General features: G+C 40.2%; 3 protein-coding genes across 4 annotated transcripts; all 3 read right to left on the bottom strand.

Annotated features, from left to right (window-relative positions):
• Nucleotides 1-382: 382 nt before the first annotated feature.
• snx25 (sorting nexin 25) lies at nucleotides 383-17,320 on the bottom strand. Of its 2 annotated transcripts, XR_008531168.1 has the most exons (22): nucleotides 16,319-17,320; nucleotides 15,442-15,526; nucleotides 11,853-12,069; nucleotides 10,964-11,136; nucleotides 9,557-9,743; nucleotides 8,986-9,056; nucleotides 6,692-6,882; nucleotides 6,267-6,398; nucleotides 5,936-6,085; nucleotides 5,679-5,807; nucleotides 5,397-5,561; nucleotides 4,913-5,044; nucleotides 4,083-4,223; nucleotides 3,797-3,910; nucleotides 3,195-3,272; nucleotides 2,674-2,757; nucleotides 2,471-2,588; nucleotides 2,199-2,265; nucleotides 1,578-1,759; nucleotides 1,377-1,477; nucleotides 1,020-1,262; nucleotides 383-929 (listed from the first exon to the last, which is right to left on the bottom strand). XR_008531168.1 is itself a non-coding variant. In XM_054597190.1 (21 exons), the coding sequence occupies exons 1-21, from the start codon at nucleotides 16,670-16,672 to the stop codon at nucleotides 1,197-1,199; spliced, it is 2,937 nt and encodes a 978-aa protein (XP_054453165.1). In that variant the 5' UTR covers nucleotides 16,673-17,320; the 3' UTR covers nucleotides 383-1,196. The 2 variants fall into 2 exon arrangements, 1 of the variants encoding a protein (XP_054453165.1); XM_054597190.1 differs by having other exon boundaries at nucleotides 383-1,262.
• A 2,457-nt stretch (nucleotides 17,321-19,777) lies between these two features.
• fgl1 (fibrinogen-like 1) lies at nucleotides 19,778-22,661 on the bottom strand. Its single transcript, XM_054597999.1, has 7 exons — nucleotides 22,596-22,661; nucleotides 21,849-22,017; nucleotides 21,563-21,722; nucleotides 21,390-21,478; nucleotides 20,905-20,993; nucleotides 20,298-20,485; nucleotides 19,778-20,209 (listed from the first exon to the last, which is right to left on the bottom strand). The coding sequence occupies exons 1-7, from the start codon at nucleotides 22,659-22,661 to the stop codon at nucleotides 20,011-20,013; spliced, it is 960 nt and encodes a 319-aa protein (XP_054453974.1). The 3' UTR covers nucleotides 19,778-20,010.
• A 2,235-nt stretch (nucleotides 22,662-24,896) lies between these two features.
• On the bottom strand, nucleotides 24,897-27,128 carry LOC129090519 (calnexin-like). Its single transcript, XM_054598165.1, has 5 exons — nucleotides 27,052-27,128; nucleotides 26,651-26,724; nucleotides 25,478-25,597; nucleotides 25,268-25,375; nucleotides 24,897-24,962 (listed from the first exon to the last, which is right to left on the bottom strand). The coding sequence occupies exons 2-5, from the start codon at nucleotides 26,720-26,722 to the stop codon at nucleotides 24,897-24,899; spliced, it is 366 nt and encodes a 121-aa protein (XP_054454140.1). The 5' UTR covers nucleotides 26,723-26,724; nucleotides 27,052-27,128.
• Nucleotides 27,129-27,511: the final 383 nt, after the last annotated feature.

Here is a 27,511-nt window from a genome sequence, read left to right as displayed (position 1 = left end):
TCATCTACAAGCAGTTAAAGACTTTTAACCACGACTACTTGTTATAAATCATTTAAACACTAAATGCATGCCATGTAATGTAACAGATGTATTTATACATCATTTCATTCATCACTTGTGAGAAAAAGTGAAATAATATAATACACATTATATTACATTTTTCTTAGTCAAGGAATGGTTCAATTAAAATATGAATAATGCTGGGGATAATTTTCATAAATCTGGATTAGATTTTACGCTATTCTGTGTTTTCTGCTTAGACACTGGCTCATTGGACAATGTTTGTCGATACAAGTATGTTTTATACTCATAATATTTATGTATAATATTCAATTCAGTATCAAAGACCATCAAAGAAAACCAAAAAGCCACATCCACTTTTTGTTTGCAATTTATTGCTTATATAAACGCTCTCTAAACAATTTTTGGTAAAAATAAAATCTATCAATAACAATCATAAATAAAATCATCACAATGACTTTTACATGACATTATATTGCACAATTATAAGCCTTAACAAGAATCACAGAACACAAGTGTTGCTCAGGTTGTGTGTAGGAGGAATGTTCAGAGGCCCGTGGGCAATGACGCACTGGTTGCCTTCAGAGTGCAACAAAAAAACGTCTTTGCTGCATTTAATCAAGATCAAACAGCTGATGACCAGACCATCATGGCGTTTACTATCACAAACTCTTCTTTGTAGTCTAGTGACCGCCTTGATTTACACAGGAACGACAGATTTGTTGTGGTACAGATCTGATGTTTCAGTGCTATTAAAATAAGAAAAGAAAAGGAAAAAAAATGCAGACACGGCTCACTTTAATGTCAAAAATACAATTTGTTCTGGTGTGAATGTGGACTTTCAGGTGCCAACAGGAAGAAGTCAGACTCCATGTGGTTTCTCCCCGTTCAGACAGAGAACTTCAGATCTGTGCCACAACAAAGTCAAAACATCAGCTCCTCTCAGTGACTGGTGTCAGCCCAGCCTTTTCATCATTTCACAGCAACGTTCTACTTACACAAATCAGCATGTGTCTCAGCTCTGACCAACACCGCTGCTTTCTGTCTGAGGTCCAACCAATAGGGCCATCTCCCTGTCTGGCTTGGCAGTTTATGATTGGTCAGCTACAGAAAGGCCTTAGATCCAAAGACTCTGTTTGTGTTACGTGTGTGTGTGTGTGTGTGTTTATGTGTGTTCAGATGTTGTCCACCTCCGCGCTGAGTTCAGGGCACACTTCCTTCAGTAACATTTCCATCAACACCTAATGGAGACAGCGAGACAAAATGAGTAGTTTTGCAGCTGTAGTTACATATAAGATAGATCAGTGGTAGCAAAACTGTTTTATGACATATTGTTTGACATGTATTATTCTTACATAGAGAAGATGTTTGTTGGCACTAGCCTCCTGCAGGGCATTGAAGATTTTGATGATTCCATAGCGGGCATTCTGCTGGCCGACTAGATTTGCTAGTGCCTCTGATAGAAGAGATCATATTGAAACAAAGTAAAGAGATCAGACGAGTTGATAAGTTTTACATCTGCAGGTCATGTTTAAAATTGTGTGTTCAGTATCTACCTGGGATGTTGTCTAGTAGTTTCTGTTGAGCCCGTTCTTTAGTTTCGCTGCGTTCGGTGTCAGTTCGGACCTTGACGTGAGGTGCCAACCTCCCGTTGGGCCAGAAGGTGTCCTTGAACACATTGATGTAACACACCGACATCTGTTCACAGAAGATCCAGTTCACCGTGTCCCGGATCTGTCTAGAATAAAGAGTAGAAGATGTTAGCCTCGAGGCTGATCCAAGAAAACACAGAAAACACACAGTTAAGTTCGAGTGATCACAGTTTAATCTCTAGCACCAATGAGCGGGTTAATAAAACACACCAACAGGCACACTTGATCCAGTCTCAAATCTGTCAATCAAACCAGGAGGGCTCTTATGTGATGTGACTAGTAGGCTGTTTGTTGCCTCTTTAACACTTCCCTGCAGTAAACTTATCACAATACTAAATGGGAAGTTGCCTGCTAGTTTGTTACTCAAATAAGGTAGCAGCGGCACTGTGAATAAATGGAACAAAGTCAATTTTGCAATGTATTTTTTTAATATATTTTTATATATATATATATATACACACATTTTTTTTTTTAAATGACAGCCTAGACATAGTTTGCCAAAAAAGCCAACTTGCTAGAACTTACTTGTTGATGGTTCGTCCAAATGTCACCTGGACTAGTGCAATTAGGGTCTTCCTCACCCACTTAAACACTGGGAGGGAGACAGACAGACAATGAGAGGAGAAAACAGATCGGATAAATCCACAGTCACAATTCATTAGTTGGTCCCAACAGGACAGGAACTAGCTAACTGCACCTCAAACAAAAACCATAAAGGTGTAACTATTTTTATCTGTATATTGCCATTTAAATGGACAAAACCTCAGTGATCAAAAGGACAACGTTGCACTACTCACTTCCTCTGAGTTCAAAGATCTCTCCTATGAGCATGAAGCAGGGTTCAGCCAGGGCGTCTCTCCTCCCGTCTGCCTCGTCGCCGTAGTCGGACAAGTCGCTGTCGTCGTCAGCCTCCTCCTAGAGATTTAAACGGGGGAACACAATCTCAATGAGGACAGTCCACGAGTTACTGATGATCCAACTGTCGCGAATGATCGAGTACCTCGGTGTGGGAGAAGAAGTCTCCAGGTAGCCTCTCCAGGAAGGAGGCCAGAGAGAAAGACGATTTCTTCTGGATTGACATCACCTTTGAGCATTGAACAGGGTATCATCACTATGCAATATACTGCATGGAATCAAAACTAACCCTCTAATAGGACAAAAATGGATGACAAATATACTGTAAAAGGATTCGTCCAGATGAGGACAAAGGAACCGGACACGTAATAATCAAGAGAGTTTGCAAGGGAAAAAAACATCACTTTTTATTGTGTCATCATGTAGTGAGTTAAAAGCAGCTCAAAAATAATGAATAGGACTGTGTCAATAATGGCTGCTGCTCTACATGCAGACATTTTTCATTTAATCTAAAACATACTGGAGGGAACTTTCAAGACTCAACTACTAAAACTAACCGACCTACCATTTTGGTTGTTTCTTTGCGATGAATGTAATATATCCTACATGTTTGTCTGACATATTACAGTAATGTATTAGAAGCCCCGACTTTGAAAAATTGGTTACCTTGAGGTGCTCTGGAGACGGGCTGAGGAACGCATAGAGGGCCTCTGACTGGCACAATCGCTCATCTGTCAACAGACGCTACACACACACACACACACACACACACACACACACACACACACCATCAACAACAATCTTTAGCTGGTGTCTAGAAACTAGAAAGAGGCACTGTGAGGCGGGTGTTGTTCTCTAGTCCAGTGGTTACAAACCTTTATGTCAAATAAATGTTTCTACTTCTAACTTAGTTTTCACACGCTCTTGAACACAACATGTGGTGTTCAGCTGCCCCGATATATGTATTATTGAAAGAAATTGTAATTTCTATTTCACAGTCTTTCCATGTACCCCTTTGCAACTGCAGAAGTACCCCCCAGGGTACAAGTAGCCTTGAATATCTGCTCTAGTGTACTAACATTTGTGGGCTTTATGTTAAAGTTAACAAGCTTTAATTAGTAAGTATAAAGAGAAGCACTTTTATTGTCCAACTATTACGGCAGACAGTGTGAAAGACTATAAGCACTCAAGTTATTCTCTCGTCAAGTCAGTCATAATATAACTCAAGAGTATCATAGCTTTACAGTGTGTGCTGTTTGCTTGTTTACCTGGAGAAAGGCATTGAGCTGAGTTTTGCTCTTGTCTAAGAACTTCTGGTCGATGGATTTGAAGGGAAGTTTACTGAGTGATGGTAACTGGAGTTTCTTCAATGATGGAAAACACTGCGGAGGAAGGAGACATCAAGCATTAAAGGGTCAATATGCCACCGTTTAAGTGGATTACTAATCAGTGTTGATGGTAAACCTAGTCGATTGAAGCGGTACTCCTCAGTGCGTGCTACATTGACCCAGAAAGCGGTCAACATAAAACTATATATAAATGGTGCTGTGTTACCTCAGTGAGTTTGCGGTGCAACATCTGGAATTCAGTGAGTTTCCTTTGGACGCTCCAGCGACTGTTGGCCGACTCCTCTCCTTCTACCAGGCTTACACACACACTGTAACAAGCTACCGTCTCACCACCCTCCTCTGTAGCCTGGACACAGAAATGTCTAAATGAAATGTCTAAATATGATCCATATACAAGTATATATTTCTGCTCATTCAAAAAGCATGTTGATGTAAAGCGGAAAGGAAAGTCATCAGAGCACTCCAGTGGAAATCAGGCTACGTTCAAACTGCAAGCCCTAATGCTCAACTTACATTTTCGTTTTTCCTTTTTTATTTGGATGTTCATATTATTCTTTTAATGTGGCCAATACCGGATCCCAGTGTTAACTGGTCAAGGTCCTGAACTGACCCACATGCCAAAAAGAAACATGGAGACCATTGAAGTCCACGTTTATAGTTTTATTTACGGATTGATACGTAATGGAAACCAGTGAGTTAGTTCCATGTGTGTTTTTACTGAGTGAATCCCACCAGCACAAATTTTGATCTAGATTGTGCAACAAAAATCTGACCAGCTACTGATTTAGGACTACATGTGAAAGTGGCTAAAATCATAATAGAAAAGTATTCCATTCAATTATTCAACTGTTATGAAAAAACCTGGTCTGAGTCACATATGCAACTAAAAAAAAAAAAATCTGATTTGGGCCACTTTAGCCTGTAGTGTGAACGTAGCAGCTAGCTTGTTTCTTCAGCAGTAGTAGAGTCAGCCATTTATTGTTTGAGATAAAAGACAAAACAGCACAAAAAAAAATTAAAAAGAAGAAGAAGTACCTCAGCAGTAGTGATCGTGGCCCTCCAGTGGCCCAGGTTTTCACACCACCAGTCAGTCCTGGTGATATGCTGCTGGAGTTCACCGTGTTCTCTCTCCATGGCTCCGATCTCCTCTTTTAGTTTGCTCACAATCTACAGACACATGGAAGATACAGATTTGAACTAGCATGCAAATCATAGTTAAATGAAGGTGACATTAAGGTGTTTTTAACCGCCGTCATAAATGTCAGCGTTAATCACACAAGAGCAGGAAAATGGGCTTTAAAGCAAATCAGATGTGTTATATTTGGCTCTTTATTAGAAGATTTTTTTCAGCTCAACCAATTTATATCTTCTTGTCACTAAAGACAAGTTCAGGATATCATGCTTGAGGGGTCTGGTTGTGCACATTCACCAACTTTAATCCTGTGTTTGATCTTGCTGGGAACATTATGGAGTAAATTCAGATTTTTTTGATTTTTTTTTTTAAATCAAATTTGGTTACCTTTTTGTCTGGCTTGGGTGCGTTCTGGATAGAGCCCAGGGCCTGCCGCTTGTACTCCAGTTTGTCGAAGAGTAGGCGCAGTTTGGTAGCAGCGTAGCTGGCCTGCTCATTGATTCTTTTACTGCCTTCATCACCCACCTCCTCACCTGTATCAAGACCCTGGCACTACAGAATAAATACACGTTTATTAGAATATGTAAAAGCAGAGGCATACACACCTACAGATGATACATTTGAGTATCTTAACAGATTGACCGTTTGACAACAGCATGTATGTCTAACCCCTTCGTCCTCCTTTTCCTCCGTGCTGCACTGGGATTGGCTATGCTGCTCGTCTTGTCTGATGAGCCCATCGTAGTGGTCGGAAACCAGGAAGGAGGGGTAGTAACGCTCTCTCATCGTCTCAGCCACCTGGAGAATGTAAGACACCAACAGACACGCTTCATTGTCATTGTAGAACATTTTGACGATGTGGACCTTTCAATAAGGAAAAATAAAGCAGTTAGTTACAGTTAGTTAGTAAAAAAAGCAGCAGTTACCTGTTCTTGAAGCCTGACAAAGACTTGTGTTCCTCTGTTCCCCACCAGACTCTGGTGAATCTCCTTAAGGAGAAACTTCTCCACAGGAATCTCCCGGCTCTCCACAAAGAACTTCTGGTAGATTTCCCCGACGATTTGGGGCACTTCGTTCTGTCGCACACATATGAACAAACACACAAGGAGTTACTCATCAAATGAATGTGCTTTACCATACCAGTGATGTCAACATGACAGCAACGCAGTAGAAATCATTGTCACTCATTACTACATCACTAGCCCCTTTAATAGCATGCAGTATTAGCAGCATTAGGCTAAACCCTACAGGAATCACCTTGTTGGCAGTTTTCAGTGTTTCCACCAGTTCCCAGAAGCTAATCAGAGCTCTCTTGTCAACTCTCTCCATGTAAACTCTGAAATGCTCCCTGTAACCTGGATTACACAAGATGTCGTCGAACTGGAGAATCTGGATGAGGGGAGGGGAGAGAAAATGACAAAAAGTCAGACAACAAAGTCATGTTGTTAAACGGACAGTTCACCCCAAAATCAAACGTCTTACAGTACCAGAAGTGCAACTTTTCACTCTAGGTTGTTTTGGTGTTAGTTCCCATGCTCCTTTGGAGAACTATATCTATATACTTTCTTAATATCTGATATTATGTCTTAAAACTACAATATTTACAATTTCAATTATTCAGCAACTTCTTTTCAACCACGACCACACCAGCTGTATCCCAGTCGGCTTTGTACGAGTCTTACCTTCTGACTTTGAGGCTCATCACTGTCGTCAGCCCCTCCTTCCTCGTTGTTCTCATAGTTTGGTCCACCGAGGAGGCGGATCCTCTTCTCACATTGTTTCTTAGCAACAGTCAGCTGATTGATGTATCGTTTCATATCTCTGGCCCTCAGCAGGTCTGCCTTCATTGCTGCTGACTCTTTACCTTTTCGGTCTGAGAGAGGGACAGCACAGCAGTGGTTTAAAGAAAAAAAAAAATGCAAGCCTCACAGTAACATACAGTTCAAATACAATGTGAAGCTGCTGAACCATCAAGATAAAGTCGCATTCTTTTGGGTTAAAAATGGGTTCTTTAAGGCAAGCATGGTGCCATACTTGTTGTTGTTCATCATATATTTAATAATACGAAAATGTACTGAATTTACTGGATTCTGATACAAACTGGGAATAATCAGCTTTATTTTATTCAAATTGTTATTCTATTCTAAATTAAATATTTGTATACATGTTCTATGTGGGTGAAACATGAAGGGGTTACAGACTATATGTGAAATACAATATTGTAAAAATACAATAAACATTAAGGGATATCTTTCTAGACAAATGTAATGAGTTCTATTGTAACTTGTTTAAGTGAGTTTGATTAGTAATGAGTCTATTTTTTGTCTATGGTATCAAATTCAGCTAACCACATGAAGGAAAAAACAAAACATGACAGAATAATGACATTACTAGGTCATTTTGTAACATTGATACGCATAGAAATGTATGTTAAACCGAATAAGTAATTCTGTAAGTGAAAAACATAATTTTTTGAACATGCAACTAGATCCTGGCTTCATTAAAATATATATGTAGGCCAACAGATTTTCAGTTTTGGTCCAGATTTAAATATCTCAAGAACTGTTGGATGGATTGCCATGAAATTCTGTACAGACATTCATGGTCCCAAGAAGACTTTCCTCTAGCGCCCACATGAGGTTTACATTTTTATGTTGGATAGATTTGATTGGATGGATTGCCATGAAATTTGGTACCGACATAAATTGTGGCAGAGGATGAATCATAATGACTTTAGTGATCCCTTGATTCCCCTTTACCAGCAGGTTGACATTTGAGAAAAATGGCATTCATGTCTTTCTCAGGATGAATTGTATATACTTTGGTGAACCCCTGACTTTTTATCTTGCGCAATTTAGATTTTTTTTTTTAAATCATCCAGTACCTTGGTTTATGACTAAATACCTTCGAAACTAATTACATTTCCCATCAACCTCAGGGGAACAGGTATAAGATTAAATAAATATATATAGTAAATAATATCAGCAATTAAAGCAATTGTAATTGCATCAGCATTACCATTCAGCTAAAGAGCACCGCTGTGCCTGAGTTCAGCCTCTCAGAGCTACTGGCTCGGCTATAGACACTGTTGTTACATGTCACATGTCACTTAAACCTCAACTCTGAGGTTCAGTTTTCATTGTCAGTTCTTGGTCTTTAAACTTCTTTGGCATGACGAGGAACTCTTTGCCTACAGGCCATTTCACTAGTGATTGACAGCTCAAATGTCACGTCTAACCGGACCATCCAGCTCTCTACATGGGACCTTCAGAGTTGTAGCAGCAACAAGATAAGTGGAGAATTGTACTGTGGTAGTCAGTAAAGTGAATACATCCTTACATTGTCTATTTTATTATTAATAAGATAAGATAAGATAATCCTTTATTAGTCCCGCAGCGGGGAAATTTGCAGCAATAATAACCTTTTAGCATATTGTAATTCAAGTGGTCTGAGAGAAAACTGGGCTTCTACACCTCCTCTTGGCTCGGTTTTCAGGCTTTAGAAAATCTAGCCTGTGACAGGAGACTTTGGCCAATCACAGGTCATTTAAGAGAGAGGGGCGTTTCTATTGGCAGTTCTACAAATGCAAATGCACGTCCCTTCAGATAGATTCAATTGAGAAGAAACCTCGCTATTCCAGCATTGCCATCTCAAAGTACTTTACAGGCCCACAAGTTTGCGAATTAAACAGGATGGTAACTCTCACAGAATTAACGCTATATAACTACATATAAATCACGATCACAGTCAGGATGAAGATTGAAATCATTGACTAGTACCCATGAAGGTTAAAATATGAAGCATGTGCGTATGTCCGTGCTCTTCTGACAGAGAGCTGCAGGATGACGGCTGTATTTGCAAATATGCAAAAAAAAATTGCCCTTACATGAAAACTGCATACCCCAGCTTTAAGTTACAACATTTTTCAGCCTTTTTTTTTTTTTCTGTCATATGTTGAAGTGTAGTGTTTCTGTACCTTTCTGCTTCTTTAGCTGAGGGAGGCTGCTGATGGTGGTGGCGTGAATAATCTCAACCACTATCTGATACCTACAAAGAGAGACAGAGATGCAAGATTTCAATCAGTTGCTGGAACCAATCCATTAAATCAAAATGGGACATCTGAACTGAAAACAACTGGAGTAAACAAGATTTATAAATAGAGTATGATGGGAAACGACGACAATTCTAAAACACTCACAACGGTACGAAATCAAGGAGGTAACTGAGTCTATGTTTACAGATTTGAAATATACATAAATATATCAGCAACAGTTCAATATTGAGCCATTACTTCTCAAACTAAAAGGACAGTAGAGCAGTATCACGACCAAACCACATTTAGATCTAGTATATCACCAAAGAGACACTGTCTGTTCCCATGGTAACTCCACGGCAGCAAATGGACTGCTGGTTAAAATGACTGTGTTTACTTGTGCGTGTATATACAGAGTATGGTTCCGTAAAGGAAGTCCATGTCCGTGTGGGACTCTTACAGTTTAATAAGGCAGTGCAGCTGCATAAGTCTGTGTGTGCTGTTCGTATCACACCTGAGTTGTTTGAGGAAATTGACATCGGCAGAAGTTGATATCAGTTTGATGAAGTCTTCATAGGAGGCAGCGTAGGTGTAAGCTTTCTTCTGCTGCTCAGCCTGCTGCTCCCTCTGCTCCAGCTGAGACAGAAGCATCCTGTTTATGGAGTCTGGATCGCTCAGCACATCTACCAAAGGCTTCAACACTGCAGCACACAAAGATATAAAAAGGTATATGAAAGGAACGATCGATGATGCTGTAAATTCTGCACTCGTTTTTTGATTCTGTCTGTTTGAAAACACTTTACAGCTCTGGTTGTATTCATTAAATCACACATACAGCAGTGGTCGAGATCTGCACTCCACTTAATGTACCAGTTGCATATGTAACACAACACTCGAGTCGTGCTTCATTCATACAACCCAATGCATCTTTTTATCTGCCCAAAGTCTCACTAATAAAGTGACTGCACATGTAATTAAAAAACCTGGGTTTAGTAACTCTTCAATCTCACAGAGGGCCAGATCTTTGGGAAACGCAGTTCTAGAATTGGAATAGCAGCTATAAAAATGATGCCTTACCACTTCTATATAATGTAATATATAAATACTTTCCCTTTATTTCATCTATTACTCTTCATAGCAGGCAAAGAGCAGCTGTAATTAATGACATTAATAGTGGTGACTGCATTCAATGTAGGCTTTCCAGTCCCAGAGCCCTGGTATTGTTCATGCCGGCTCCCTGTCATGGTTTATTGGGACATGTCAATGAAACAGAGCCATCACCAAATCAAGAAGGTCTCTTAGTGACACAGTGACATAATACCACTATGCAGGAGGAAAGCTCAGACACACAGTGGCAGCTCTAGAAGAAAAAGCCTAACCCTAACAGACGCACTGACAACATTAGTGTTTTTCTGACAAGTCTAATAGTAGTATGACATGCACTTTGACTAGCAAAACAGATAACTTGCCTTTATAAAAAAGAATAACATAAGCAATAGCCTCAGTAGTTACGATAGACATTAACCTTCATCATCAAAGACCTGATGAGACTGAGAGCATTACGACGTTGTCTTTGTCCACTTTATCATCCGTCACAGCAGACATTTTCACTTGCGACTAATAACATTGAACACAGGCTCTGTTCCATTTGAGTTTCTACGAAAGCGACGCCTGAAGGCAAAGCATTGCACAACAACAGGACCTTGTTATTGGAAACACCTAAATGGAACGCACCATTCATTCATGTTTATAAATTACTTTCCTTATGTCATGTGAAATGTCTGCCGCGACAAGAAGTTAACTTACTTGTAATTCGGGATAGTTTTTATTCCCCCACCATGGGCTTATATGCCCTTCAGTTATGTTGAGATAGTGGGGAAGACCCAAATGACCCAAATACAGGTACAGGCACTCACAGTACCTTTAGTAGTGATGACTTCTGTGAGGCAGCAGCGTAGTGTATGTGACTTGGCATCCTTTTGTGGCAGCAGACATAGCAGCAGTATTCTGGCTACACAGCGGAGGAAGGACAGCTCGGAGTCCGGACTGACCAAACAGGGATGGAGAGGAAACGGTCGAGTACACTCCTCTGGCCTGGAAACACACACACACACACACACACACACACACACGCATGACATTTAAATATAAACACAAAGAGAGCTTGATGACCGATGACACGCATGAGATTCTACTTGATCAACAGACTGAACGCTGCCATTGTTATCCATACTTGTTTCATCTCGGTGTCTTTGCTGCTAGAGCCGGACTGAACAAGACACATCGCTGCTACATTTTTCCTAAAGCAGTGAAGACGAAGGAGGCCAGACATCTCTGTAGGGCGTTAAAAACTTAAGTCTCGCCCGACTTGCCAGGATAATGAAACCAGATGATGAGTGAATCACCCCTCTGTCTGTAAGTGTACCTGGCGGATGCTGCATGAAGAGGGAGAAAGCTAGTGCAGATGATGTTAATGGTATTTACGCGGTACTGAATGGCCATAATTTCACCCGTCTGCGTACACTAAATTATAGTGCTGGGCATGAACACTGGCAGGGAGGGAAATCTTTCCATTAACGAGTCAAAGCTGACATATTTTCTGTTAAACAACAGTGAGTCAGCACTGAGAAGTGAAGAATGCATTACTTCCCTGTGATGAACACAGGGGAGACTGAGGCATACAATTTAGCTTGTGTGACGTAAACAGTTTACAATCTTGCGTGTGTGTGTGTGTGTGTGTGTGTGTGTGTGTGTGTGTGTGTGTGTGTGTGTGTGTGTGTGTGTGTGTGTGTGTGTGTGTGTGTGTGTACCTTGCAGATGCAGCCTTGAGGTCGGTGAAGTGTGTGTGTAGGATTCGGATGGTGTCATAACACACCACGTTGACCAGGTCAATGTCGGCGAGCCTGGATCGCAGCTGCCCAATCATCTGCCACCAGTCCTCCGACAGCATGGAGTACAACTGGCCCTCGTCATGACTCAAAGGGATGTACCAGGACAGGATGTAGTCCCTGTAGGCATAGTCAAACACTGGGGACAGACAGGGAGAGAAACAGAGAGAGAAATTTTTTTACCAAAGAGGCAGACAATCAAAAGATGCATTCAGTAATATTCTACTATTTCGTGCACTAACCAGATGGCTGCTGAGATTTCAATCTTTCTAAACAAGAGGAGTTGTCCCGGCTCTGTTTTTCATTGCCATTGCTCTAAGATCCTGGGACCCCTGAACTACCCATTGCATTACGTTTTATTTCCCCCACAAATCACAGGTGAATGCTGGTGCAGCATTTGAAGGGTGGAGGAAGTATCCTCCGTCCATCTACTTTGCATACATGCTGCTTATCGTGTGCAAGGTCATGGGGACTGGAGCCTATACCAGCACACTTTGTGTAGGAGGTGAAGAAACAGCATGAACAGATCACCAGTCTATCACAGGGCTGACACAAGACACAGACAACAGTTAGGGGACTACACATAATCACTGGGCTGCTAATAAGTTGGCAAGATTGTGTAGACCAAACCGACTAATATATAAAGAATCTGAGATACTGAAAATCAAAAGAAACTAAAATATTAACATAGAAATCCTTTGAAGCACACCACAAAAAAGCAAAACGAGGAAGAAAAAGACATTAATGCACACTTTTGATGTAAGGTATATCTTGTATTATTAAAGCCAAGTTGCATAAAGAGAAAAAAATACTTTTAAAAGAAAAAAACAACCTCTCACACATTTAAAGTTGGCAAGATTGTGTAGACAAACTAAACATTGTTTTAATAAACAGCTTCAGGTTTTATCTCTTGAGCAAAGTGGTTTCCTCTGCAACATGTAGATGTTACTGTTAAGCCATAACTGACAGCAGCTTTAACATACATGTTGCACAAAAAGCACAGGGAAAAAGAGGTTACTAGAGTACTTAAGTATTCCACACAGCACTATGCATTCTAGAGCAATTTCAACAGAGAAATCTCATTCAACATTAATCTGTAATTACTGCATACTGAAGTAATGAATTCTGCTTTGAAGAAGTGTGTTCCTTCCCCCTATAACACTCCATAACATATGTGAATCAATCAATCTCTCCTTTTTTTCATCTATTAAGTAAAGGAAACTTTATCTGTTAGGAGCCATAACATCTTCACATGGATAGCTGTAGAGCGGACATGGTGGACGTGTTATCGCACATTACATTACATTACGGTCATTTAGCAGACGCTTTTATCCAAAGCGACTTACAGTCAGTAGTATATTACATATCATTCACCCATTCACACACTGATGACAGGCTACCATGCAAGGTGCCACCATCAGATAACTAACATTCATCATCCAGTCCACACCGATGGCAAGCCTTCAGGAGCAACTTGGGGTTAAGTGTCTTGCCCAAGGACACATCGACTGCCGAAGCCGGGTATCGAACCACCGACCCTCTGATTGGAGAACTACCTTGCTCTCCACTACGCCACAACCGCACATAAGGCTAGATTTATAGCTAATCCAGGGAGTTTTAATGATGTGATAAATTAATCTGATCCCAGCCAAGATCGTCACCTGTTTATATACACAATGACACCATATACAGTCGGTAGCTTATATACTTTGTTTCAGACGCATCTTCTTTTCTCAGACAAAACGTTTGCTTTCACAGGAATATTGGGGCCCATTTAACATCTACAATACAAACAGGTTCTGCACTTCCTCGACTTTTGTCTGTGTAGATTTTTGTCACTCCTCCCAGAGTCCAGAGACATGCAGGTTAGGTGAACGGCTGAGTCTATTGCCTGTAGGTGAGAATGCATTTATCTGTCTGCATGAGTTAGACTTGTGCTCTGTCCTCCAGATACCCTGACCCTGAGAAGGATCAGTGGTTTGGAAATAAGATGGATGAGTGGACGGATAGAAAGGCTGGTGCTTTGATAGTAGTTAAAGTGAACATTAGATCTCCATTTTGATCCAAATAATATTACATTTGTCTGGAATACCATCTACCAAATTATAACACTATCAAGCACCATCTTTTGCTCTGGAAGCCATTGTTTAAGCAGGAGAATGGGTCATAAAAACAAAGATTTTAATAACTTTTAATGTGTGCTGTTCCTACAAATCATAAAATAAACTAATAATCATAGCTCCTCTGGAAGGCTTATGCCCTGAATTGGAGTGCTTGATTTAAATCCAAGAATTGTGCAACAAAAAAAACGATACAGAAATGACCATTTATCAAAATAATTGACACAGCAGGTCTCGACTGTGAACCAAATAATGTCATCATAAACTCGTCCCACACAAAGCCCCTAAAAGAGGTTTCCAAAATACACACCGGAGCATATGCAAATACACACCCTTGGTGTAAATCCTGGAGCCATCTGTTACTTGGCAGCCAGACGTACTTTGCCTCTGTGTGTGTGTGTGTGTGTGTGTGTGTGTGTGTGTGTGTGTGTGTGTGTGTGTGTGTGTGTGTGTGTGTGTGTGTGTGTGCGTGTGAACAGGATGTTATGACCAGGACGTTTTACTGTTGTAATCCAGTATGGGTTGGAGGGATCACTGAGGGAACGTGGTGCCTGACAGAAACAGAGCTCCATCAGTCAGCAGTTTTTTTAAAAGCAGAAGTGTTTACAAAAGTCTCAGAAACATTTAAGTGACACTCATTGAAATGGAGGCTGATTGATTTTTGAGTATTTTTGAGAACTTAAAGGCAAGCACTGTGGGTTTTTTAGCAAAAAGTAGTTGAATGTTGTAATGGATCGTACTCTGGTATCGTTTTTTAATGTGAAATAAATTGGACATAACATGCTACTGTATATTTTGGATTATTAGAAGATTATAGATAGCCGGAACAAGCATAGATGAAAGCAAACTAGGTAGCATATTTGATATTGCACGGCACTAAAAAATTATTGTTATATCATGACATTAATTTAAGGCAAAATTAATTGAGAAAATTCCTTAGTTTAAGGGAATTAAATAATATATACATTTCAGATTTGTATAAACCAGACACTCAAATAAAAAGGCAGAAAGGAACTACAGTGTCCTAGATGGCATATAAGAGGTGGGTTCAGAGAGACCTGTAGGGATACAGTCAAACCTAAGACCTTTCTTTTCTTTTTGTCCCAGACATTCTTCTGTTATAGTGTGAGCAACAAACGTAAAAGGTTTAAACATAATTATCATATTTGATGTCTGAGGGATCTCAAGCATATCAACAATCCTGACTTGTTGGTGTACTTTGTTCTTTGCGCTTTCAATCCCACAGCGAACTTTTACACGATGATCCTAAAACCTGTTGTGCTGACCAAAACGTCTCACAGGTAGACCGTTTTTTTCAAATGCATTAACGTGCACAGAAGATGGTCATAAAACACCTTTAGAAAATCTCTTAAGCAGCGGCGATCCATTACCTTCCTTCAGAGCTTTGTCCACGTTGTGGGACACCACCACCCTCCTGCTCTGGCTTGACTCCTGAACTGGCACCAAAAAACGGGCCTGAAAAACAAGAGCACCAGAACGTGGTGACATAAATATACAATCATGAAACAATGGGCGACAACAGGACAAGAGGGAGAAGACTGAGAGCTGTGCGTTCAATAAGCCTCAAATTCTAAGGCAGCGATAATTTGTCATAGCTTTAACAACATGTCGACCAGACAAATGCTTGTGACAATACTCCTCCGCTGTCAACATCAATAAGTCATCAGTCAACAGCAGTACACACACACACACACACACACAAACACACAAACACACAAACACACCGCTGAAAGGCAGCTGCTGGTTTGTGGCTGCCTATTAGAGGCAAACCCACCAGCCGGCTGCAGGAACACAATTTACTTTCCTTGCAGAATAAATCACCCTGTATCTGTGCACCTGTGTGTGTGTGTGTGTGTGTGTGTGTGTGTGTGTGTGTGTGTGTGTGTGTGTGTCTCTCTCTAAATCCAGCACTGTGACTCCACCTCATCTATTATAGAGCAACACAGCGAGGAATCCAGGAAGAAGATGAGAGAGGAGAAAGAGCTGGGAAAGGGGGAGGGAAATAATTGAGGAAGGGGGGTGAAGCAGTCTTGAGGAGCAAAAGGAGACTTTGGGGGGAAAATATCAAACTCACATGTGTCTCTTCAACATTTGTGTAAGTGTTAAAGATGTGAGAGAAGTGCCCTTAGATAACAGAGGAATGAGGCAGTTTCCCTCTCCATCACTGGATCCCAGCAGCTGGTTATGTTTGGTGTAATGCTGATTGGATACCAGATAGAGAGTGATCAATGAGCACTCTGATCTCACCATCAGCTTGTTGAAGAGCTCCTGCCGCACAGCAGACCGCCTCCTGTTTGTGCCAAAGCAGCTGACTTTGAGGGGACTCTTCCTGACCAGCAGAACGAAGCTCCCCGCCAGGAAGCACAGCAGGGCGAACGACACATAGATGAACAGCTTCAGGAAGAAGGAGGTCAGGGTCAGGCCTCCCCACGCCAGCTGGAACACTACTGCCGCCACCACGCCCAGGCAGAAAGCCGGGACGAACCGGAAAGAGGAGCCGATGGCCGAGGCGGAGGTGGCCGACATGGAGCCCTCTTCTCCGCCGGCACTGCTACTCCTCCTCCCAGCCTGAGGCGATGTGGTGGTCGAGGGGGTGGGCATGCTGCGACCCCACCATCCATATATGTGTCACTGCTAGTGGGGCTGCTGGTCTGTGCGCCTAGTCTGTGACTGGTGGGTATGAGGACCATCGACTACAGCAGTGTCTCCAGGACGAGGCATCCCCACGCCGCTACGTTAGCATCGGCCCGCCCGGCGGCCACAGGCGGCAGGGAGCCCCGGCAGCTCGGTCATCCACGCCGCGGTGCTCAGGACGGCAGGCCGGGGCCGGCAGTGGGCTCAGACTGCGGGGACCTGGTCGCGATGGCTCGGACGCAGCGCCGCGGCACCATCCGCCGTCACCTTGGAGACACACCGGCGGAGGGGTAGCTTAGCGACTGTTGCTAACCCACCGGGCTCGCAGGAAGCTCGATAAGAAGCTACTGGTACCTGCTGTGGAGGTACAGAAACGCATAAACTACTCAGTTGGAGTCGGTGAAATAGCCCCGGGCTGCTGTGGAGTTTGACCACTACGGTGACAGCTAGCTTAGCTGACTAGCCTGCCTGCTAAGCAACCACATCAACATCCGCTAGCGTTAGCTTAGCCGTCCTTATGAAGGCTGTGGAGCAAACGGCTCTACGGAGCTCTCCGAGCGTGGAAGGGTGTCAGCCAATCAGCGGTCGTGTTCACCGCGGGCGGGTGCGCCTGTTTTGAGTAGCGGGATGGCCCGTCTGGACGGGGCGGGGTTGTTTGAGCGGTGTTGTTGTTGGTGCGCTGGTGAAAAGACGGACCAGCTTTGGAAGCTAAGGCTTTGAATCAAGCGTACACCGAGATAAAAGGATCATGCCCTCTGACGATTGTTTTTCTCTCTCATTTATGGTTTATATTGCTGTCTGATCTTTTTGTTATTTGATAAAGTTACAAAGATGATTATAAATATAATATAATATAATATAATATAATATAATATAATATAATATAACATAATATAATATAATATAATAATATAATATAACATAATATAATATAACATAACATAATATAATATAATATAACATAATATAATATAATATAATATAACATAACAAATATATAATAACATAAATATAATATAATTAATATATATAATATAATATAAATAATATAATATAATATAATATAATAATATAATATAATATAATATAATATAATATAATATAATATATACTATAATATAATATAATAAATAAATATAATATAATATAATAACATAATAATATAATATAATATAATATAATATAACATAATATAATATAATATAATATAATATAATATAATATAATATATATAATATAATAATAAATATAAACTAATGTTTTTTTATTTGCATAATGTCAAATTACTTTTCAGCCACATTCAACCCAGATATGGTACAATTAAGTGGCTATCATTAAATCCTTTTCGAGTAAATTAAATTCATTTTTTAATTGATATTCAACTTTAAAAAAAGTTGGCTACAGTAAAAAGCCATTTTAATATATGGATTTAGAATCAAATAAATGATTGGCAGCAGATCCCTTTTCATCAGTGTATAAAACAATATGACTTATGTACATTTTAGGATACTGCTAGGCATGGGTTTGCTTTGGGCACAACAATTTAAAGTCCAGTTGTGATTAGAACTAAGGCGCTTGTGTAAGTATTTCCACTTGGCAGGTGGTGCTTATGTTAAATCCAACCTTTAATTCCAACCAAACATTGTCTTTGTGGCATAAATCACGCCTTCACAATATATGGGAAATGAGACTCTTATTTTTACAGACACTCCGTTCTATCAATAAACAAACTGTGTATGATACAGTGAGAATCCATAAGGATTCTCATTTGTTAATGTTAAAGTGACAGTTCACCCCAAAATCTAAATATTTTCCCTCTGCTGTTGAGGTTTTCAAATGTAAGCCGAGTGCCATATAGTCCCGTTATATTTGAAAGAAGGCAGACATATTTATATCTGCTATCTCCACAACTAGGCAACTCACACCAAAACAATAGATTGATAAATAGCACTATACAGGTAAGAGGAAATATATGTATTTTTGATTTTGGGTTGAGCTGCCCCTTTAAGGCATTCTTGACTTTGTAATATTGACAGTTAGTCAGGTCTTAAAGATGCTCAAGCAAGAATATTAAATTATTTCATGGACAAGAGGAAGTGATTCGTTGTTTTATTCTTTGAATTCTGGTTATGAAGTACTAATATGACAACCCCTCCAATCCACCAAGGGTCTGTGTTCCTTTTCCTGGCTGTCCTTTGTCTTGTTGATCGTCAGCTGATGAGCCTGGTGTGGCTATAAAAGCTCACCACCTTCACGGAGCTGCCGTTCTGGTTTTGTTTGTTTCATATATTTTCACCCACCCGCACAGATTACTGGATACATTGCAGCATACATTACTTGATTACTTTGTAAATGCATGTGCTTATTTATTCCTCTTAACTTGTCTGGTCTTGTCTGGACACTTGTAACATCTTACCTAAGAAATAACTCTATGCTGTGCACAGTTCTTTATTATTGCATTAATGTAACAGCATTCTTTTCTATCAACTGTTTGTGTTACAATTTATGTTAATCTTGATTAAATCTGGGTAAACTCCAAGTACTGCGCTCAGCTGCTCATGTACTATTGTATAAAAAGAACACTTTCCAGTTCTTGTTACAGCCATTTTCAATGATATGATAACGTCTCCCTCAGTCCAATCTTTCCGCCTGTGTCTGGTACACAAATGCTGACATCAGATTTCCCTTTTCTCCACCAAAACAAACAGCTGTGTGTGCAAGTTACTTCCCCTTGCAAAGTTCATGTATCTAATGCAGGCAAAAGGTTTCACAAGTCCTCTTGCAAGTACGTTGTTATATAAGCTGCTTAAGTCTTTAAAAATGTCACCATATTGTGAAAGTGTAGTTTCATTCAACATCAGGAATTTAGGCTATTGAATCTTCTGGCTTGTCTTGGCTATATTTACTCTACTTAGTTACTGCTGCTTTGCTCCATCCAGATTCAATTTGATAGCACAGGAAGCATTTCCAAGAAGCGACATGTATGTTTCAGTGTGTTTTAATTTGAAATATGATTTCACAACAATTATTAAAGCAGCAGCCAGCAACGACCAGGCCCTCGCAACTTTGCATACATGAGAAATTCACACAACACTCAAAATGGCTGTCTTCCGTTTGGGTTTATAGCATGGCTCCAAGATTACTTTTTTCTTCAGGTCTATAACTGATACATGTGCCTACAAAATTTGATACATCTAGGTCAAACGTACTGCGAGGGATGCTTTGTCGAAATTTGCCCAGTTTGCCATGCTGTTTCAGAGCAAAAAAGTAGAGCCAGGAAGACAAGATATCCTCTCATGTCTGATCTACGAAGCTGGCTGGCCATGAACAGCGTTGGGGTCATCAATGGGATCAATTTTGAAGTCGGTCGGTCGCAGCTTCATGACACTTGTCTTCAGGGAGTACCACCATCCTCTCCAAGTGAACCAAACTACACCATCATCTGTCAGCGCATTGTAGAACCCATTGGGGTAGTACATGCCATTAAGATGGGCTGAGTGACACCTGGGGAATAATGTAATTATTATTATTTTTTTACTGCAATGAATAAATGTGAGCATCTCGCTGCATTCAAACATCACGGAACTCGTACTTGTTGAACCACCAGCCTCCTTTGTCTTCCTGTGCGCAGTTTCCTTTGTAGTTGTCGTTGTCCTGGTCGTAGGTGCTGAATCGGACTCCCTGGTGACCGGCCCACTCTGACACACCAACCTGATATTTTCCAGACAGAGCGTCCCCAACTGTACCTACATAGGTTCCAAAGGTAAGTCGGTAGTGATCCTGTATAGAGGGAGATATGAGGAGAGCTGCTCAACTTGCTGAAAACAAAAGGAATAGATTGATATTTTGGGAAATATGTGAAATTCTCAACGTTGGGCAGAGTCAGGCTAACTGTTTCCCCAGACTGTCTCCAGTCTCCATGCGCTAAGCTAACCAGCTGCTAGGTTTTATAGCTTCATATTCAGAGTAGATCTATAAACATTAAAGTACATATTTGATCTCATTCTCAGCAAGATATCAACAATAATTTCCCAGAATGTTGACGATTCCTTTAATGTACATAAGGCAGAAAGAGGGAAAACTATACCTTATATAAACACATTAAGACAAGATGATTAGATGCACCAAGTATTAACTATATCTGAGATGTATTGTTCTTTTCCTGTCTCAACAATTTAGTGGTTAGTCAGTACCAGCACCTCTTCGTTGGCCACTTTGAAGTTCTTGTACTCAGCATAGCCCTGGTAACCACCAAAGTCTTCCAGGTTAATCCTCAGAGAATAATTCCCTGTAACAGACAAACATAATACTAATATTCCATCAAAATAAGATGAATTATACAGTTTTTAAGGAAGGTTTGGCCACTGGGGGGCAGCAGAACAACATTGAACATGTTAGCAAACGGTTTACTATTTGCACACCCAATAGATATAGAGCGACATTAGCCTTCATTTGGAATCATTTGTCTGTATGTGAAAAAAGTCAAATATTCACATTTTTCCAAGCTCTGTTTTTGCTCTCCACCAACTCCTTGGAGAAATATCATTTTTTTAGCTGCTAAATGTTCCACTATGTTCATCAGCTATGAGTGCCACATGTCCCATTACACAAAGTCATTTACAGTAATATTAGAGCAGCTTTAAATTAAACAATTTATAAAAAAGTTTCTCAGAGAGGTATTAACCTTGTGTTGTGATGTAATGCAGGTTGTCATTTCCGAGCCAAAACTCAGCACCCATGTCTCCAAAACCATCTTTATACTCCGCCCAGGACCTGATGGGTAGATAGACGGATAGATGAGATGCTTTTCATATGATTGCTTTATCTTACAATAGCTATTTCATTTCACAGACTCACCTGTTGAACCTCTCTCTCCCATCGACCCGTCTCTGAATGACCATCCAACCACCTCCATCACTCATATCACAGTAGACTCTGACTGGGTGAGGGCTGCCGTGGGGTTTGATTGTGTAGAAGCCGCTGGATTTAAAGCCAGAACTGAAGAGCTGGGAGCAGTCTGAAACACAAACACACTGTCTGTAGTGGGTACATCATCTGCTTCCTGTTTCTACAACATGAGACCTGAAACAAGACATTTTAGCTCTCAAACGTTGTTTTGCATTCCAGAGGCCGTGGCCCTGACCTGTGGACTCGTTGTGCTGGCTCTGGTCGGGTCCGGCTTTGTCCTCGTTGCCCGGTTGGCTCATCAGATACAGTCTGTGAAGGAGGCGCTCTTGTTTCTGAAGCCGGCCCTTCAGGAGCATCTCCTGTTGCCGCAGACGAGCCACCTCCTCACTGCAACTGCCTGACGCCTACACGCACATTAGGATTGCTGTATTTGTGAGGATCTTCACTGATAATCATTCCACAACTCTGAGATAAAATATGCACAGAGTAAATATCTATTGTTTAATCTGTACAACAATAACAGTATGTAAATATTGGAGGTTGTGGTTTTATGTCAATTATGCGCCAGACTCTTTCATTTGCAGTGGCTATCGCACAGTGAGGATACAAACAAACAAGATATGAGAGATCTTTCCTCTTTCGGACACACTGGTTATAGCTTCATGTTAAGTGAACAGATATGTGTGTCAAACACATTTGGTAAACTGTTAGGCTATTCATTTAAAGAGACAACAACCAGACAATTTAAATGATATAACCACCTGCTAATGAGACCTTCCTTTACACAACGCTTTACGTAGTCAAAAACAGTGACGGCAACACATTAAGATCATGAAAAATAATGCATATCCAGATATGAAAATATATGATATGAGCACATTTGCATAAGCACAAACAGAAAAAAAATGATGAAAAGGAGCAGATCTCTGGCTTAGAATTGAAATATTTCTGCAGCCTGACTGCTTCTTTGAAAAGCACTTACACAGAGCGATTGAGAGCAAACTGTGATGACCATCATTCCAGTGAGCAGCAGCCGAAAGCCTCCCATTCCTCTTCTGGTTTCGATGGTAAAACTATAAGACAAGATGTCAAGAAAGAAGGAGACTTCTGATTCTCAGAGTTCAGTATTTTTTAAATTGATCCCCACAGACCTGGAGCCAAACACAGCTGTGTGCGAGGAGAAGGAGAAACTGACCAAATGCCTGATTCTCTACAGTCATAAACTATAACAAATATGCAGGGAGTGTCTAGAGAACAGATGATCACTTGTCAAAACGCATTTTGGGGAAAATCTCTTATGTAATGGAATAAAACGAGCAGAGAATAGATGTGTGGCATTGCTGTTTTAATAGAAGGTATTGTGAATATATAACCATATTCCTCTACAAGCATATGCATTTGATCAGAGGAAACAAGGCCAAACATTTATCATCACCTGTTGCTCAACATCCCCCAAATCCCTCTCCATTTGTCTGTGATCCGCTATCTGTCCTCTCCTTCTCTCATTACTCTCCTCTGCTCGCCTCCTACCAGCTCTCTGGTTTTACTGCTCCTCTATGGCCACTTATCCAGCTCTGTGAGTGTCATTAAACGACTCGAGTAGTCGTTTTGTTGATGAGCAGCATAGTGACATTTCAAATAAAACGTCGCGACCGACTAAATGCCACTGAAGGTCAGCTGTGAACAAGGCGGGAACGAGGATCACAAAGGAATCCAGCAAATCCTGCTGAAGTAGTGCACAGCTACAGCTGTCATGTGCGTGAGGAGGTCACTATCAGGTGCTGACCGTATTAATGAAAAACTAAAACAGTTTGCGGCAAAGGGAGGTTTTTATTTTCCACAAATGGCTAAAGTTATTATTTACATCTGTACACAACCAAATGACACACCTTCAATTATCATTATTATTATTAACAACATATTGTATTAATAAATAATATATCATAACAATATTATCATTCATAATAAATCAATGTCTATGTCATATGTGAACAAAATTATTAATCGACTGTTGACATTGTGAAATGATCAGTGAGTGACTGTGAGTCAGTTTTCACACATTCACACTGTAGTTTTTGGGATGTAACGATCCCCCAATCTAGATCAATATATCGATTCAATGATCAACCATTCAATGTCATCAATGCAAAGTGAAATCATCGATACATATCATCTTTAAGATACTCCTTTATTTAGACATTTCCATGGCACATCTGTGTCACTGTTTTGTTCCGAGCGCACCTCCTTCGTACAGAACTCAATAATGAAAACATCTGATGTTGTTGAGTCGATCGCAGGCCCCTGAACTGAATCTAATCGAAATTGTATCGAGGAAAACTATGCAATATCAAAGCAAATCCAAAGAATAAATATAATGCATTGTTATGAAACCTGTGATTTACACCCTTGGTTTTATTGGTCATCAATACGGCCAAAGAAGTGATTGCCCAGCATCCTCTTGTGTGTTGGTGGAGCTATTTTCTTTGGTAGTTGCGCTGATGATCAATGATCCACAACAACACACACACACACACACACACACACACACACACACACACACACATATACACAATTATTTTTGTTTCAGTGTCAGCAACAAGAGTGGACTTTGTAAATTACAGGTTTAATATTCAAAATCCCTTAAAGAGTTCTAGAAATAAAATCATCACTGTCACAAAAGGTCTGCGTGGTTCCAGCACAAAATTCAACATGCTATTTTGGCAGGGCAACAGATTAAATGTGCATAAAGTGTTATGGCTTCTAACTTAATATATAGAAACTTAAAGGGGTAAGAGTTGAAGGACTGGTGTTACGAAGGCATTTCAGCTAAAAAAGGCAAAAAACTAACTTTAGCTCGACCTAAAACAGAGCATATAAATCAGTGTTATTAGCATTCCAGTATTTTGGAAGATGATGTGTGACCTCTTTACCAGACATTTGGGTTGGAGCTGTACTCTGTGTTCTTCAGTCTTTGGTTGATTTTTGTTTTGCTCCATAGCACAGAGCCAGAACATTCTCCAAAATGTGATCATGGGTTATTCATCAAATAACCTGCCCTTTTTTAAACCCCCTCACTTCAGTCATACATACTCTGTATTATTGAGCACCTTGTGATATGAAAACCGGCTATTATCCATGTATTATCCACAACATCATACAAACTAAATCTCTTAGCCTCTATATGTGATACATCAATACTTTCAAATGTGCTTTTGCATCTTTTAGAATCAACATTATCAGTCACTTTAACCTCCGTATTGTCTGTTGAATCTCACCTTCAGGTCTAAGTCACACTTCCTCTGGTTACCAGGAGTGTCTCTCCTCCTCGTTCCAGCTCCGCCAGCCTTTCCTATACATAGAAGAGAAGACATACGTAACTATAATTACTACTACCATCTGGAGTACTACCACTACAACATGCCTCCATGATTAAAAAAGTGCACAAGTGCCCTCTTGGATGCCCAAAATGTGATGCAGTTCCCTCTAGGGTTCCCTTTCAGTAGAGAAAACATGCAGTGCCCTTTAGGATGATCTTCCAGCTAAGAAAACGAGATGCCCCAATGCATGCAGCTGCCCGTCAGACAGCCTGAGTCCGCCACTTACAACTCTTAACACCTCTACTACTGGTACTTGTACTAATGTAAAAAATAAAACATTGCCTTTGGTATCCACGGCCTCTGTCCGCTGTGAGTACTGAGGATCATCTGGTTGAGCATCATCAGACTTCTTGTAGTAATACTGTTGATCAGGAGGCCCAAATCTCTACAGAGAAACCCACACACATGATTTGAGTTTGTCTAGTGACCAAACTCTGGACAATAACACATTCAGATCGACACACATGCATAAACAGGCATACTCTACCTTGTCAGGCCACATGAAGCTAATGAAGAGAATGGCAGGAAGTCCAACAGTGAAGACGTAGACACCCCAGAGCCAGGGACGCTGGTGGGTGGCCATTAGGAGGCTCTCTATGATACCTGGCTGGGATACACATATACTGTTACTGTATACGTCACCTGTTGTATGATAATGTCTACAATATATCCAACAAACGGTGTGTATACATACACAATTGTTACAAGCAACAAATCAAAAAACACAGTGCCTCGATAATAACACTATGACCATAAATGATAATGTGATAGGAAAACATTAGAAAGGATTAGAATGAGAGAATGTTCATGATTTAAACATAAGAAGGGGAGAAGGGGCTTCATTTAGGATGAAACCATAAAAGCTACAGTACAGGGAACATTCTGACTGTAGCTGCAATTTCATCTGTAATTGATTTATATGCATTAATATATCCGAGCACCGGGAGTGTATGAACCTGATTGAAACCTCATCATTTTTTTTAAAACAACTCATGATGCAGAGTTATTTGACCACATGCAACATTGAATAACTCTATCGTGAAGACAGTCATGGATTAAGGAGCAATTTTATTTGATGTGAAAGTTTTTGAACTTTAATCGTCACTACACCTGAGGTGGATCAGGATTTTATCATGCCAGTTACCTTTGTTGCATGAGCAATAACTAACTGGAATTGGCATTTGTTTCAAGATCATTTAAAAATACAGTACCAGTCAAAAGTTTGGACACACCTTCTCATTCAATGTTTTTTCTTTATTTTTATTTTTATCTACATTGTAGATTAACATTGAAGACATCCAAACTATGAAGGAACACATATGGAATTATGTGGTAAACAAACAAATGCTCAACAAACCAGAATATGTTTTATATTTTAGATTCTTCAAAGTAGTTGAATGAGAAGGTGTGTCCAAACTTTTGACTGGTACTGTATATTTTAGTGCCATTGATTAATTACAGAACCATGAAGCCAAAAAATTATAATAATAAACTTAAAAAAAAATTAATGTTTATTTCTGTTTTAGAATTGTATTTATTTATTAATAAATAATGATATATATAATATAGTTGCTCTGTCTATGTGTATGTGTGTTGACATCAATAAAGATATTTTAAAAGAAAACTCTTTCCTAACAGTGATTAGAAGAAAAAAACGTACCTGTGCTGCGGCTGAAACAGGTTTCACGCTGGCTACCAGCATCACGCACAGCAACACAAAGCTCATCTCCATGTCTGGAACACACATCCACATGCACACACATTCATACACAAAGATGTATCCACATACAGCACACGCAGTAACGGTTATTATTCTGCATGTGCACACACAATATGAAACCCACTCACACTCAGAGACTCTGAACGAGGAGCACAGAACTATCTAGATCCATGACTACAAAGACAGAAAGATAGGCGAGCAGTTCTTAATAAAAACAGATGATAGATAACACACTGCTAATAATGGAAAATAAATCCAGATACAAGGAAAGAAACATGCACAAGGGCAAGCAAAGTGGGACGAAAAACAAAGCTACACAGGACCAAACAGCATGTATCTACCTTTTTAACACAGCGTGTTAAAGTGACTTCCTGAAATCTTTCAGTCTTGTTACGTTGGACTTTGGTCCCAACTCACTTGCTGACAAGGCTGCAGAGCGAGCAGTGGCCACATTAGAGGACTATTAACAGAATGACGCTTCATGGGTATGAAGTAGGTATGCTCAGTGTGTCATTTATTATGCTCAAAATAAATGATTAGTGTAATGAGTAGTATATTAACAGTACTTGAATACTTTTTACATGAGTAAAAAACACTTAAAACATCTATGAGACAGAAGCAGATTCAAAGCAAGAAAGGGTTTTTCAGAAGAAAAAGAAAAAGTAAAAGAGTAATCTAATCAAAAAATTTGTCGGTGCTCTGGCCACCAGTAAAAAAACATATTTTTTAAATTAGGATTGTGAAAAGAAAGGGAACAGCTTCAAGGGACTTACAAAGAACCTTTATAGACAACACTAAACC

The sequence above is a fragment of the Anoplopoma fimbria genome, chromosome 4, assembly GCF_027596085.1.
Source record: "Anoplopoma fimbria isolate UVic2021 breed Golden Eagle Sablefish chromosome 4, Afim_UVic_2022, whole genome shotgun sequence".
In the NCBI taxonomy this organism is placed as follows: Eukaryota; Metazoa; Chordata; class Actinopteri; order Perciformes; family Anoplopomatidae; genus Anoplopoma; species Anoplopoma fimbria.
Note: the sequence above shows the minus strand (reverse complement) of the source record. Positions and strands in the feature narration are given on the sequence as shown.

Bases quoted from the DNA above. Each gene is read 5' to 3' on its own strand.
- LOC129090519 (XM_054598165.1), bottom strand. From the start codon at position 26,722: ATGGAGATGAGCTTTGTGTTGCTGTGCGTGATGCTGGTAGCCAGCGTG. The intron at 25,598-26,650 runs GTACGTTTTTTT...TGTGTATCCCAG, and splicing joins CTGTTTCAGCCGCAGCACAG to CCAGGTATCATAGAGAGCCT. The intron at 24,963-25,267 runs GTTTTATTTTTT...TTCTATGTATAG, and splicing joins CCGTGGATACCAAAGGCAAT to GAAAGGCTGGCGGAGCTGGA.
- fgl1 (XM_054597999.1), bottom strand. From the start codon at position 22,661: ATGGGAGGCTTTCGGCTGCTGCTCACTGGAATGATGGTCATCACAGTT. The intron at 21,479-21,562 runs GTGAGTCTGTGA...TCTACCCATCAG, and splicing joins GGGAGAGAGAGGTTCAACAG to GTCCTGGGCGGAGTATAAAG. The intron at 20,994-21,389 runs GTTAATACCTCT...TGTCTGTTACAG, and splicing joins GCATTACATCACAACACAAG to GGAATTATTCTCTGAGGATT.
- snx25 (XM_054597190.1), bottom strand. From the start codon at position 16,672: ATGCCCACCCCCTCGACCACCACATCGCCTCAGGCTGGGAGGAGGAGT. The intron at 2,758-3,194 runs GTAACCAATTTT...CAATGCTCAAAG, and splicing joins CGTCTCCAGAGCACCTCAAG to GTGATGTCAATCCAGAAGAA. The intron at 1,478-1,577 runs GTAGATACTGAA...CTCTTCTATCAG, and splicing joins ACTACTAGACAACATCCCAG to AGGCACTAGCAAATCTAGTC.